The sequence below is a fragment of the Capricornis sumatraensis genome, chromosome 6, assembly GCF_032405125.1.
Source record: "Capricornis sumatraensis isolate serow.1 chromosome 6, serow.2, whole genome shotgun sequence".
Lineage (NCBI taxonomy): Eukaryota > Metazoa > Chordata > Mammalia > Artiodactyla > Bovidae > Capricornis > Capricornis sumatraensis.
In genome coordinates, this window is record NC_091074.1 from 74,181,415 (window position 1) to 74,194,163 (window position 12,749).

The 12,749-nt window shown below is 42.4% G+C and overlaps 1 protein-coding gene across 1 annotated transcript; it reads right to left on the reverse strand.

The window, feature by feature from the left end:
- Positions 1-7,519: 7,519 nt before the first annotated feature.
- Positions 7,520-10,483, reverse strand: LOC138080752 (uncharacterized). Its single transcript, XM_068973616.1, is given in 3 exon segments — positions 7,520-7,558; positions 7,561-9,972; positions 9,974-10,483. Coding segments are annotated over 3 exon segments (2,961 nt in total).
- Between the last annotated feature and the right edge of the window lie 2,266 nt (positions 10,484-12,749).

A 12,749-nucleotide genomic window follows, 5' to 3' on the forward strand; every position in this document is an offset into this window, starting at 1 on the left:
CTCTTCGTTCTGGTGTGCAGGCTTCTCATTGCTGTGGCTTCTCTTGTGGAGCACATGTTCTAGGGCATGGAGGCTTCAGTAATTGAGGTGCACTGGCTTAGTTGCCCCATAGCACATGTTGTCTTCCTGGATCAGGAATCGAACACATGTCTGCTGCATTGGCAGGCGGATTCTTAATCACTATACCACCACGGAACTCTTGCCATGGGAACTTTATACCTCAATCTCCCTCAGCTTTTGCTTTCTTCCCCCCAGTCTTCTCCCTTCTGGTAAACACCTGTTTGTTCTCTTTGTCTATAACTCTGTTTATGTTTTGTTATGCTTGTTCATTTATCTTTTAGATTCCAAAAGAAGTGTAATCATACAATACTTGTCTGTGTCTGACTTATATCACTTAGCATGACAGTTTCTGGGCTTCCCAGGTGATGCTAGTGGTAAAGAACCCACCTGCCAATGCAGGAGACATAAAATAAGCAAGTTCTAACTCTGGGTAGGGATGATCCCCTGGAGGAGGGCATGGCGATTCTCCCGCAACTGCCCCAGCACAGTATTCTTGCCTTGAGAATCCCATGGACAGAGGAGTCTGGTGTGCTTCAGTGCTCAGCTTTCTTTATAGTCCAACTCTCACATCCATACATGACCACTGGAAAAACCATAGCTTTGACTAGACAGGCTTCTGTTGACAAAGCATTGTGTCTGCTTTTTAATGTGGTGTCTAGGTTGCTCATAGCTTTTCTTCCAAGGAGCAAGCGGCTTTCAATTTCATGGCTGCAGTCACTATCTGCAGTGATTTGGGGGCCCCAAATAAATAGTTTCTCACCGTTTCCATTGTTTCCCCATCTATTTGCTATGAAGTAATGGGACCAGATGCCATGATTTTAGTTTTCTGAACATTGAATTTTAGCCAACTCTTTCACTTTCATCAAGAGGCTCTTTAGTTCTTCTTCGCTTTCTACCAAAAGGGTGGTGTCATCTGCATATCTGAAGTTATTGATATTTCTCCCGGCTATCTTGATTCAGGCTTGTGCTTCATCCAGCCCGGCATTTCACATGATATACTCTGCATAGAAGTTAAATAAGCAATATGTGTGAAAGGACCCTCATCTTTCTGAATCATTGCGTTGTTCCTATCAGGTGGGTCAAAGAATTCCCATCACTGTTGGGGATTCCCAGCAGAAATCATGCAGATGGATAGAGGGATGTCTGTACCTTAGGCTCGTGGGCACTCCTTCAGCATTTGTGTGGTGGGTCCTGGCATCTGGGCTCCTAGAAGGGTGGGTCTGGTGGACAGATGGCATGCAGAGGAGAACCTTCAGAGGTGTGTTGTTGGTGTAACAGGCAGCAGTCAAAAGTCATGGTGCTTCCTGGATAAGAGGTCAGATAACCAAGTGCTCTCTCAGGAAAAGGCCCTGAGAGTCAGTTGGACAGCTCCAGGTGTTGCTGGTTATTCTGTGGCACAGCTGATGGGCAAGGACAACTCCACATTGGGTCCAGGTGGTGAAAGTCTACAAGTCTTGTGTCCCTGAACCCAACTTCCCCAGGAGCTGTGGGGACTTGAGTATCAATCTGGTCAGCTGTATCACTAGGTCTCAACCAACCTGTGTGTGTGTGCTCAGTCATGTCTGATTCTTTGCAACCTCATGGACTGCAGCCTGCCAGGCTCCTCAGTCCATGGGATTTCCCAGGCAAGAATACTGCAGTGTGCTTCCATTTCCTCCTTCAGGGGATCTTCCTCACCCAGGGATCGAACTCAGGGAACCAGGGATCAATCTGCACTGCAGGTGGATTCTTTCTTTTAAGGCACCAGGGAAGGCCTGCAACCAGTCTAGCTCCATGGAAACCTAACTTCTCAGGGATACACAGGACCTCTGGGGATCAGTGAACTGACAAGGATGAAGGTGGGTGTTTTGCAGAAAGTTTTCACTTTCGTCTCAGGTTCAAATAATTTCTTAACAAAATAAGCCACTTGTTATACATAAATAAATAATACAAAAATTTATTAGAGAATTATCTAGCTTTCTTTCAATATACTAATGTTAAAAGAGAAGAGAAATAGAAACAGCAGAGGATACATCACCGAATTGGGTTTTGACCAACATTCAGAATTAACCGCACTGGGAAGTCCCCTGACACAGCATATCTGGAGTCCTAGTTGGGAAAAGTTCCCAGGCAATGCATCTGCTTCATGAGTGAGACTTCAAATATTGCAGTTTGGGATTCCAGTTTATAATCCCAGGATGCAAACTGATACCATCATCAATCTGTGAGCAATTTCAGCTAGGTTTCACACTAATGCTATTTGTTTGTCATGTAAAACTTGGAATATTGTTAAGCCTGGGGCTTGGTTGGCCAGTGTCCCTCCGGAGGCTCAACAATTTCAAGACTTGTCTCCTGTCTTGCCTATGGTTCTGCACAGCTTGCACTCACAATAGGCAATCAAGCCACTCAAGTCAGTGCTGTGTCCAAGTAAGTTAGAAGCAAGGTCAGAAGCCTGATCTGCTTTGTCTCTGAAGCCTGATCAAGACTATTTATTTAATTTCCCTAGTAGTAGGGAGGCTTTGTTCCTGAGAGAGAGCATTGCTCCTGCTGCTGCTAATTCGCTTCAGTCGTGTCCGACTCTGTGCGACCCCATAGACGACAGCCCATCAAGCTCCTCCGTCCCTGGGATTCTCCAGGCAAGAACACTGGAGTGGGTTGCCATGTCCTTCTCCAGTGCATGAAAGTGAAGAGTGAAAGTGAAGTCTCTCAGTTGTGTCCGACTCTTAGCGACCCCATGGACTGCAGCCTACCAGGCTCCTCTGTCCATGGGATTTTCGAGGCAAGAGTACTGGAGTGGATCGCCATTGCCTTCTCCAGAGAGAGCATTAAGGACTGAGATTTGGAGAGCCTGGGGAGTCCCGCTCTGAGGAAATACAGTTCTGACATTCTCAAATCCTTTAGACATGTTCTCCATTCTTTTCTGAAGGCTTAGGATTCTTCTAGCAGTGGAAGCTCATCTCAGTTTCATGTTTCCTTTATAGGATGAAGTGACCCATTTTTTTAAAAACTATTCAACAGGAATTCGGCAATAAGGATCTCATGATCTGAGCCACAGTCAACTCCCAGTTTTGTTTTTGCTGACTGTATAGAGCTTCTCCATCTTTGGCTGCAAATAATATAATCAATCTGATTTCGGTATTGTCTATCAGGTGATGGCCATGTGTAGAGTCTTAAATTCAGACTTAAATTGAAGAACGCAGGGAAAACCACTAGACCATTCAGGTATGACCTGAATCAAATCCCTTATGATTATACAGTGGACGTGAGAAATAGATTTAAGGGATTAGATCTGATAGACAGAGTGCCTGATGAAGTATGGATGGAGGTTTGTGGCATTGTATAGGAGACAGAGATCAAGATCATCGAAAGAAAAAGAAATGCAAAAAATCAAAATGGCTATCTGAGGAGGCCTTACAAATAGCTGTGAAAAGAAGAGAAGCGAAAAGCAAAGGAGAAAAGGAAAGATATAGCCATTTGAATGCAGAGTTCCAAAGAATAGCAAGGAGAGATAAGAAAGCCTTCCTCAGTGATCAATGCAAAGAAATAGAGGAAAACAACAGAATGGGAAAGACTAGAGATCTCTTCAAGAAAGTTAGAGATACCAAGGGAACATTTCATACAAAGATGGGCTCAATAAAGAACAGAAATGTTGGGGACCTAACAGAAGCAGAGGATATTAAGAAGAGGTGGGAAGAATACACAGAAGAACTATACAAAAAAGATCTTCACGACCAAGATAATCACGATGGCATGATCACTCACCTAGAGCCAGACATCCTGGAATGTGAAATCAAGTGGGCCTTAGGAAGCATCACTACGAACAAAGCTAGTGGAGGTGATGAAATTCCAGTTGAGCTATTTCAAGTCCTAAAGATGATGCTGTGAAAGGGCTGCACTAAATATGCCAGCAAATTTGGAAAAGTCAGCAGTGGCCATATGACTGGAAAAGGTCAGTTTTCATTCCAATCCCAAAGAAAGGCAGTACCAAAGAATGTTCAAACTACTGCACAATTGCACTCATCTCACATGCTAGCAAAGTAATGCTCAAAATTCTCCAAGCCAGGCTTCAACAGCATGTGAACCATGAACTTCCAGATGTTCAAGCTGGTTTTAGAAAAGGCAGAGGAACCAGAGATCAAATTGCAAACATCCATTGGATTATCAAAAAAGCAAGAGAGTTCCAGAAAAACATATATTTCTGCTTATTGACTGTGTGGATCACCACAAACTGTGGAAAATTTTCAAAGAGATGGGAACACCAGACCACCTGACCACTTGAGAAATCTGTATGCAGGTCAGGAAGCAACAGTTCGAATTGGACATGAAACAACAGACTGGTTCCAAATCGGGAAAGGAGTACGTCAAGGCTGTATATTGTCACCCTGCTTATTTAACTTACGTACAGAGTACATTATGCGAAATGCTGGGCTGGAAGAAACACAAGCTGGAATCAAGATTGCTGGGAGAAATATCAATAACCTCATATATGCAGATGACACCACCCTTATGGCAATAAGCAAAGAAGAACTAAAGTGATGGAAGTGAAAGCGGAGAGTGAAAAAGTTGGCTTAATCTCAACCTTCAGAAAACTAAGATCATGGCATCTGATCCCATCACTTCATGGCAAATAGATGGGGAAACAGTGAAAACAGTGGCAGACTGTATTTTTTTTTGCACTCCAAAGTCACTGCAGATGGTGACTGCAGCCATGGATTTAAAAGATGCTTGCTCCTTGGAAGAAAAGTTATGACCAACATAGACAAAATATTAAAAAGCAGAGACGTTACTTTGCCCACAAAGGTCTGTCTAGTCAAGGCTATATTTTTTCCAGTGGTCATGTATGGATGTGAGAATCGGACTATATAGAAAGCTGAATGCTGACTAATTGATGCTTTTGAACTGTGGTGTTGGAGAAGACTCTTGAGAGTCCCTTGGACTGCAAGGAGATCCAACCAGTCCATCCTAAAGGAAATCAGTCCTGAGTGTTCTTTGGGAGGATTGATATTGTAGGTCAAACTCCAATACTTTGGCCACCTGATGTGAAGAACTGACTCATTTGAAAAGACCCTGATGCTGGGAGAGATTGAAGGCAAGAGGAGAAGGGGATGACAGAGGATGAGAAGGTTGGATGGCATCACTGACTCAATGGACATGAGTTTGAGTAAACCCCTGGATTTGGTGATGGACAGGGAGGCCTGGCGTGCTGCAGTCCATGGGTTCTAAAAGAGTTGGACATGACTGAGTGACTGAACTGAATTGAACTGAACTGTTTCAACAGGAAGCTGCAACGCCATCAGATGGAGCCATGTGATCAGTGTGGAAATCAGCTGACCCCACAGCCACCTCCTGCCTCCCATGGATTCACCCAAGAATTTCTGAACCGTCTTAACGGTGAGTCTTCTGGCCTTTTCTCCCTTATTGTGAATCCTCCTGCTAACAAAACATTCTGTGGAAAATTAAGAAAAGCAAACCGTAACTATAGTTGGAGTCTGGAAGGTCTGTAGAGGGAGCTCTCATGCCGTGTCATTCATCCTCAGTTACCCAACAGGAAGAAATAAACCTTGCATTCCCAAACAAGAAGTGCAGCCACATCACCACTCCAGCTGGAGGAGGAAGACTTCCCTTTTGGCCAGCCACAAACCCAGCTAATAGAAAATTCTTCAGTTTAGCTAAAGAGAAGCCATTGTCCCCTGAATGTTTTCTTTCTTCTGCTGAAGTTACACTTTTTCCCATGCTGATGACTTATTCCGTTGTCCTGCCCTCCTTACCTTAAAAGCCTTCCATGATGTGTAACTCCTTGGAGCATCTCCCTGTCTTCCAAATGAAGTGCTGCCTGGTTTCATGAATCAGTTCTAGAGTCCATTTATTTTAAATTTGAAGTAAATCTTCAAATTTACTTTTTACTTCAAATTTACAAATTTTTCTTTCTTAATGTGCTGGTGACAGCGATGGGATCTCAAGGGAATTTCTGATGACATTTAGAGACAAGGAGAAACAACTGTGGTGCCCACACATCCTCTGAGTTCACTGTTTTTCTTGCCATTCACAGAGATTGTTAGTAAGCTCCTCTTGGTTTGCACTCCATTCTCTTTGCATTTGTGCCCCTAATCTAATTGGCTTTCCTTTCAGGGAGGTTTGGGTTGGCTGGCAGATCATTCTGCCTGAGGCCAAACCCATAACCTATTAGATCAAATTTCCAGTGCACAGTAACATTTCTTGGTTGTTGCCAATCTATTTTTGAGTGGTAAACCCTAGCCCCTAATTTTGTTTGCTAGATCCCAATTTGGGAACCGCTGACGATGTAGTTTCTACTTCCCCATGTGTTTGGAATCAGTATCAGCCCAGCTTCTGTGCTCAGAACTGTCGGTGGCAGCTATAGGTCTCCATTTTGCATGGAATCAGTTTGTAGTCCCCATTTCTAGGGATTTGCTGGTTTTATCATTTTACCCAATACAAGGTTCTCTGAGAATTAGTGATTGTGCACGCCAGCCTTATTTTGGCCAGGCCATAGTAGCATCTCTCGGGTAGTGTTGATGTATTATGGCATAGGTTTGTTTGTCTTGTTTGGGGATGACAAAGGCTAGCTAAAGAAATGGGAGCCTAATCCTACTGAGCATGTCACCTTCTGGCACAGCTGCTTATTTTATATTTTATATGGAAGAGCTATAGACCTTGAGGCTATAGATATTTAGAAAGATGGCAAATTTTTACTAATATTGATCTAGAATTATAGTAGTCATTGTGGGGAGTGTTCCAGGTAGACAAGATTGTTCATTTAAGGAAAATCCTAGAGAGCACAGGATCCCAAATTGGACAAAGTGAAGGAGATGCCTACTTTAATTGACATGTAAAAGCTTACAGAAGGTTTCAAGATTCCAAAATAGCTTCATTTAAGTACTCAGTACAAAAAGCTAAGGAATGCATTGAAACATGTGCATTACCATATGTAAAATAGTTAGCTAGTGAGAAGTTGGTATATAACACAGGAAGTTCAACCTGGTGCTCCTTGACAACCTAGAGAAGTGGATGAGTTGGGGTGGGAGGGAGGTTCAAGAAGAGGTGGATAAATATATATATTCTCATGGCTGGTTCACTGCCACGGCCAGCACAAGCAAGAGTTGCACCTGCACAGGGAGCGAACGGAGCGTCCCCGCTAAGAAAAATAAGAGAGAGACAAAAGATGGGGTTGAGAGGATCAGACCACAATTGGCTGATGCCTTTCTTTATTAGGCTATAGTATTTATAGGATAATGTACGTGACTTAAGACATGTACAAGATTATTTTTTAACCTCAGGATACAATCACTAGACCCTTACCATTGTGTACAGAGTATACTAAGTAATCTATCTTCTATGACATGTTGCAGGACACCCTGACCTTAAGGGCTGTAAAAACTCTTCAAGGGTGGCGGGACAGGGAGCTTAGGAACAATGCCTAAGGCTCTGCATACCTGCCGAGCAGCTCCCAAGACTTAACCCTTTACGGGCGGTCCCCCGCAGCTCCCCTCTCTTTATTTTTTTTTTTAAAAGCTCCATAAGGTGTCGGTGTTGCAACATGTTTTTATGTATCAGAATTTTCATGTGTAAGAATTTTTTAACAATACTACAAATAAAACAAGGAGCCAAACAAATCACGATAAGCACAACAATCAAAACCGCGCCCACAGCAATTATGCTTCGCCACAGTGAATGCAAGCTAGGGAAGTTAGAAAATAAATTTTGTAAAAAATTGTCAACAGTATCAGCTATGTTTAGAGTAGCTTTAGGAGAATTTTTAATATTAAGAATTTCATTATGTAATTGCAATAGGTCTAGAGAAACATTAGTATTAAACCAAATTCCTTGTAGATGTTTTTTCACCTTATCCCATGGAAAGTCAGATGCATTATAAGCCTTTTTTGTAACACAAATCCATTTATAATTAGCATGACATTGAATTTTCATGCGAAAGCTAATGCTCTGAACTTGTTCTCCTAGAACTCTAACCACATCATATAAAGCTGATAATCTATCTTCTATTTTTCTATCTATATCTTCTTGTGTTCTCATTACTTTAGTAACGTTATATGACAAGGAATCTACAGTATGAGCAGCTTGAATGGATTGTGCCAGAGATACAGAAGCAGTAACAGCAGTTGCTATAAGGGTGATTAAAGATACTATACCCAGAACAATCAGGCTCACACTTTTTTTAGTGCGGTTAAGAGCCGTGTTAATGCGTTGTAGCAATTTTAAAGCAGTCTCGTCATACCAAGCTTCAGTTATTTCAACTGGTAACATTACAAAAGCAGGTTGTTTTACTATTATAACTTGTTCTCCTTTTGCAACACCTCTTATGCAATTGGTAAGTATGCAATTAGAACAATTTAAATGATAAATATTCAATGACAATGCTATTTCCACATGGCTTTGTATCAACATAAATGGGTAAGGGACACAAGCTCGGGGATATAAAAACCCCGTAACTCCTACATTACCATATTTACTCCCACTGATATTGGGTTGTAAATATAGACTATTGCCATGACAAAAAGCAGCCAAAAGTTTCCACAGTTCTGTTTGATATGTGTGAGCAGCGTTTACAGAGAGAATGGGTGGATGCTGTCCTTGATATTCAGGAAAATCAGGTTTTCTTCCAGGTGCCCAATCTCATAAAAAGGTGGTATTGGCATTGTTGATGTTGTACACCGACGCAACCCGGGCTCGACATAAAGTCCAAGGAGTGTCTATTCCTATGCGGATGCTTAGATGTTTGCCACAAAACGGAATGTCGAGAGGTCCAGTTCCGTCACAGTGCGATCTTTTTCCGGTTTTTTCATCAATGCCAGAAATAGTCACTTGAGGATAGGATATATCAGCTGACACCTGTATACAGTGAGGATGCTGTAATTGATAAGAAAAGCACATAGGATATTGCGTAGTAAGACCATAAAAGGAGATATTGGCTTGTTGCTGAAAAAGTACCTCTTTAATGTTTTTTCCTTGTAATGTCGCTGCCATAGCAATGCCTTGCATATAGGAGGGTCCAATGTCAGCACAAATACGAATATAATCAGACAGATCTGCCTTCTTTCTATAAGGTCGTAAAGCAGCTTGACAGGCAGAGTTAGCGTTTTCAAAAGCCAATTGTTTTGCTAATACCATCCCAGCCTTTTCATCTGACATTATCTTACCTATAGTATCTAAGAGTCGTGCCATGAAGTCCTGATAAGGCTCATCAGGTCCCTGTCGGACCTTTGAAAGATCTTCTGTCTTAGTACTGGAGCTAGGGAGTTTTTTCCATGCCTGTCGGGCTGCATTTGATATTTGTGCATATGCACCAGGTAAGAAATTAAGTTGAGTATTAGTAGCCTGGAAAGCGCCTTCACCAATCAACATTTCATAGGAGGTTTGTATACCTTGCTGCCGATTAACATCGGCTATACGAGCACACTGTTCAACATATTCAGATTTCCATAATAAATAATCTCCCCCCGAAAGACAAGCTCTAGCTATTTGTTTCCAATCATTTGGGGGTAGATTCTGAGTACCCAAACTTTCTATCATAGCAACAGTGAATGGAGCGGTAGGACCGTATTGTGAGCAAGCAATCTTTAACTCTTTCAATTGCTTGAAAGGCAGCGCTTCATAGAAATGCTGGTTATTATGTTCAAAGACAGGAAAAGCAAGAGAAAAATCGGAGACAACCTCACCAAGTCGTTGTGCTTGTCTCAATGCCTTTTGTAGCGGAGACACATTTTCAGATGGCGGAGGAGGAGGCCCCGGAGGGGGATCGAGACCAGCAACTACGGAAGGAGCATAGCCAGGGGGAAGAGGCGGAGCAGAAGGAGATTTGGAGTTGTTACTAGGAAGCTTGATTCCTGAGTTTTGTAAAGCAACAGTGAGATTTTTTAAACATTCAACCAAATCATCTTTAGATGTTGACGCCCCCTTTTTGTTGTGCCAAAAAACCCCAATCTTCTTGATGGTATTTAGCAGCCTCTTCGTCTAATTCCGCCTCATCTGTGGAGGAAAGTGAATCATCATTATCCGGCGGACGCGATAAGTTACAAAACGGAGGGTCACCTTCAATTCCCTTGGGAACAGCATACTTGGGCTCCGAATCAGGAACATGAAGAGGATTTTCTTCCTGTTTTAACAAATTTCCTAAACGTTTTAATTCATCATTATCAAAGTCCAGGCAATCACGAATTAGTGTCCAAAAGGATAAAGTTTCTACAGGAACCTTTTCAGGGCCATGTAAAGTATAATGAGTCCGAATTTGTTCCCCTACCTTCTTCCACGTCTCTAAACTTACTGTGCCTTCTCTGGGGAACCAAGGGCAAACTTCCTCAATAAATGAAAGAAAATTGATTAATTTAGGTTTGGAAATAGTAATTCCCCGGTGTTTTAACATTACAGATAACATATGTGCAAACAATTGACGACTATGCGTCTGTCCCATATTTATACTCTCAACTATATACCTTACTACTCCTCCTTAATTTAAATCACTTGTATACTTATATACTCACTCTTTTCAGCTTAATAAGAGTAGTGGCGAGGAAAACTGTCGAACTGCCCCACGTTGGGCGCCACCTGCCGCGGCCAGCACAAGCAAGAGTTGCACCTGCACAGGGAGAGAACGGAGTGTCCCCGCTAAGAAAAATAAGAGAGAGACAAAAGATGGGGTTGAGAGGATCAGACCACAATTGGCTGATGCCTTTCTTTATTAGGCTATAGTATTTATAGGATAATGTACGTGACTTAAGACATGTACAAGATTATTTTTTAACCTCAGGATACAATCACTAGACCCTTACCATTGTGTACAGAGTATACTAAGTAATCTATCTTCTATGACATGTTGCAGGACACCCTGACCTTAAGGGCTGTAAAAACTCTTCAAGGGTGGCGGGACAGGGAGCTTAGGAACAATGCCTAAGGCTCTGCATACCTGCCGAGCAGCTCCCAAGACTTAACCCTTTACAGGCGGTCCCCCGCAGTTCACGTTGTTAAACTGCAGAAACCAACACAACATTGTAAAGCATTTATCCTCCAATTAAAAATAAGTTTATAAAAAATTAAAGGATAAAATGTACCTAAATCAAAAGACTATAAAGACTTAAATCCTACTGCCCACCCTATCTTGTCTTTTTTCACCTGAGTACTCATGTTTTACTAATTCTCTGTCTGAACTACTTTTCTAATCTAAAGAGCATATTTAGCAATTATCATTTAAAATAACTGTACCTGAGGTTGCAGGCAAACCCCCTCAGGTGTTCTTTACTCCTTTGCCAAACTGAACAAAGAGCTCCAGTCAAGGAGTTCTTTAAACCTAAGAAAGTGAAAAGTGAAAGTGAAGTCACTCAGTCTTGTCCGACTCTTTGTGACCCCATTGATTGTAGCCTACCAGGCTTCTCTGTCCATGGGACTTTCCAGGCAAGAGTACTGGAGTGGGTTGCCATTTCCTTCTTCAGGGGATCCTCCCAACCCAGGGATCGAATCCGGGTCTCCTGCATTGCAGGCAGACACTTTACCATCTAAGCCACCAGGGAAGTCTAAGAAGGAGCCTGCAATATTTTTTGAAGAGCTAAGGGTCATTGTGATGGCCTTGACTCCAAACTGCTAGATCTTTCTCAGCTTGTACACATGTTGGCAGGACCAGGGAAGGTCACCAAATGGATATAGCAAGCAAAATAGGAAAATCCTAGGATAATATTTAGGGGTTGGGAAGAACCCCTGGAGGAGGGCATGGCAACCCACTCCAGGATTCTTGCCTGAAGAATCCCAGGAGACACAGGAGAACTGTACTACAAAGGTGGTGAGCTGCAGTCCATGAGGGCAGAGTCAGGCATGACTGAGCGACTAAGCACAGCACAGCAACCTTAATAAAAGGCTTCCGAAACAACAACTGACTTACAAGCCATTTCTAAAGCCATCCTTGCTCACACTGATTGATCTGTTATTCTATCATACAAATGAAAGAGGGAAGAATCTGCGGCCATTGACAGCTAGTTTAGAAGCTCTCTTTTTACAGCATCTGGGATTCCATGTAATAAAAAGGACACTCAGCAAACTTTAGCTGCCCTCTTTGTAAACACATTATCTTCTGAGATTGTTGTTGTTCAGTCACTAAATCCTGTCTAATTCTTTGTGACTTCATGGACTGCAGCATGCCAGGCCTCCCTGTCCTTCACTGTCTCCCTGAGTTTGCTCAAACTCATGTCCATTGAGTCAGTGATGCCATCCAACCATCTCATCCTCTGTCACCCCCTTCTCCTCTTTCCCTCAATCTTTCTTAGCATCAGGGTTTCCCAAAGGGTTGGCTCTTCAAAGTAGGTGGCCAAAGTATTAGAACTTCAGCAGCAATCCTTCAAATGAATATTCAGGGTTGATTTCTTTTAGGATTGACTGGTTTGATCTCCTTGCATTCCAAGGGACTCTCAAGAGTCTTTTCCAGCACCACAGTTCAAAGCATTAATTCTTCAGCATTCAGCCTTCTTTATGGACTAACTCTCACATCTATATGTGACTACTGGAAGAAATATAGCTTTGACTATAAGGGCCTTTGTCAGCAAAGTGATGTCTCTGCTTTGTAATACACTCTCTAGATTTGTCATAACTTTTCTTCCAAGGAGCAAGCAACTTTTAATTTCATGGCTTCAGTCACCATTTGCATTGATTTTGGGCCCAAGTAATGAAATCTGAACTGTCTTCACTTCTCCCCC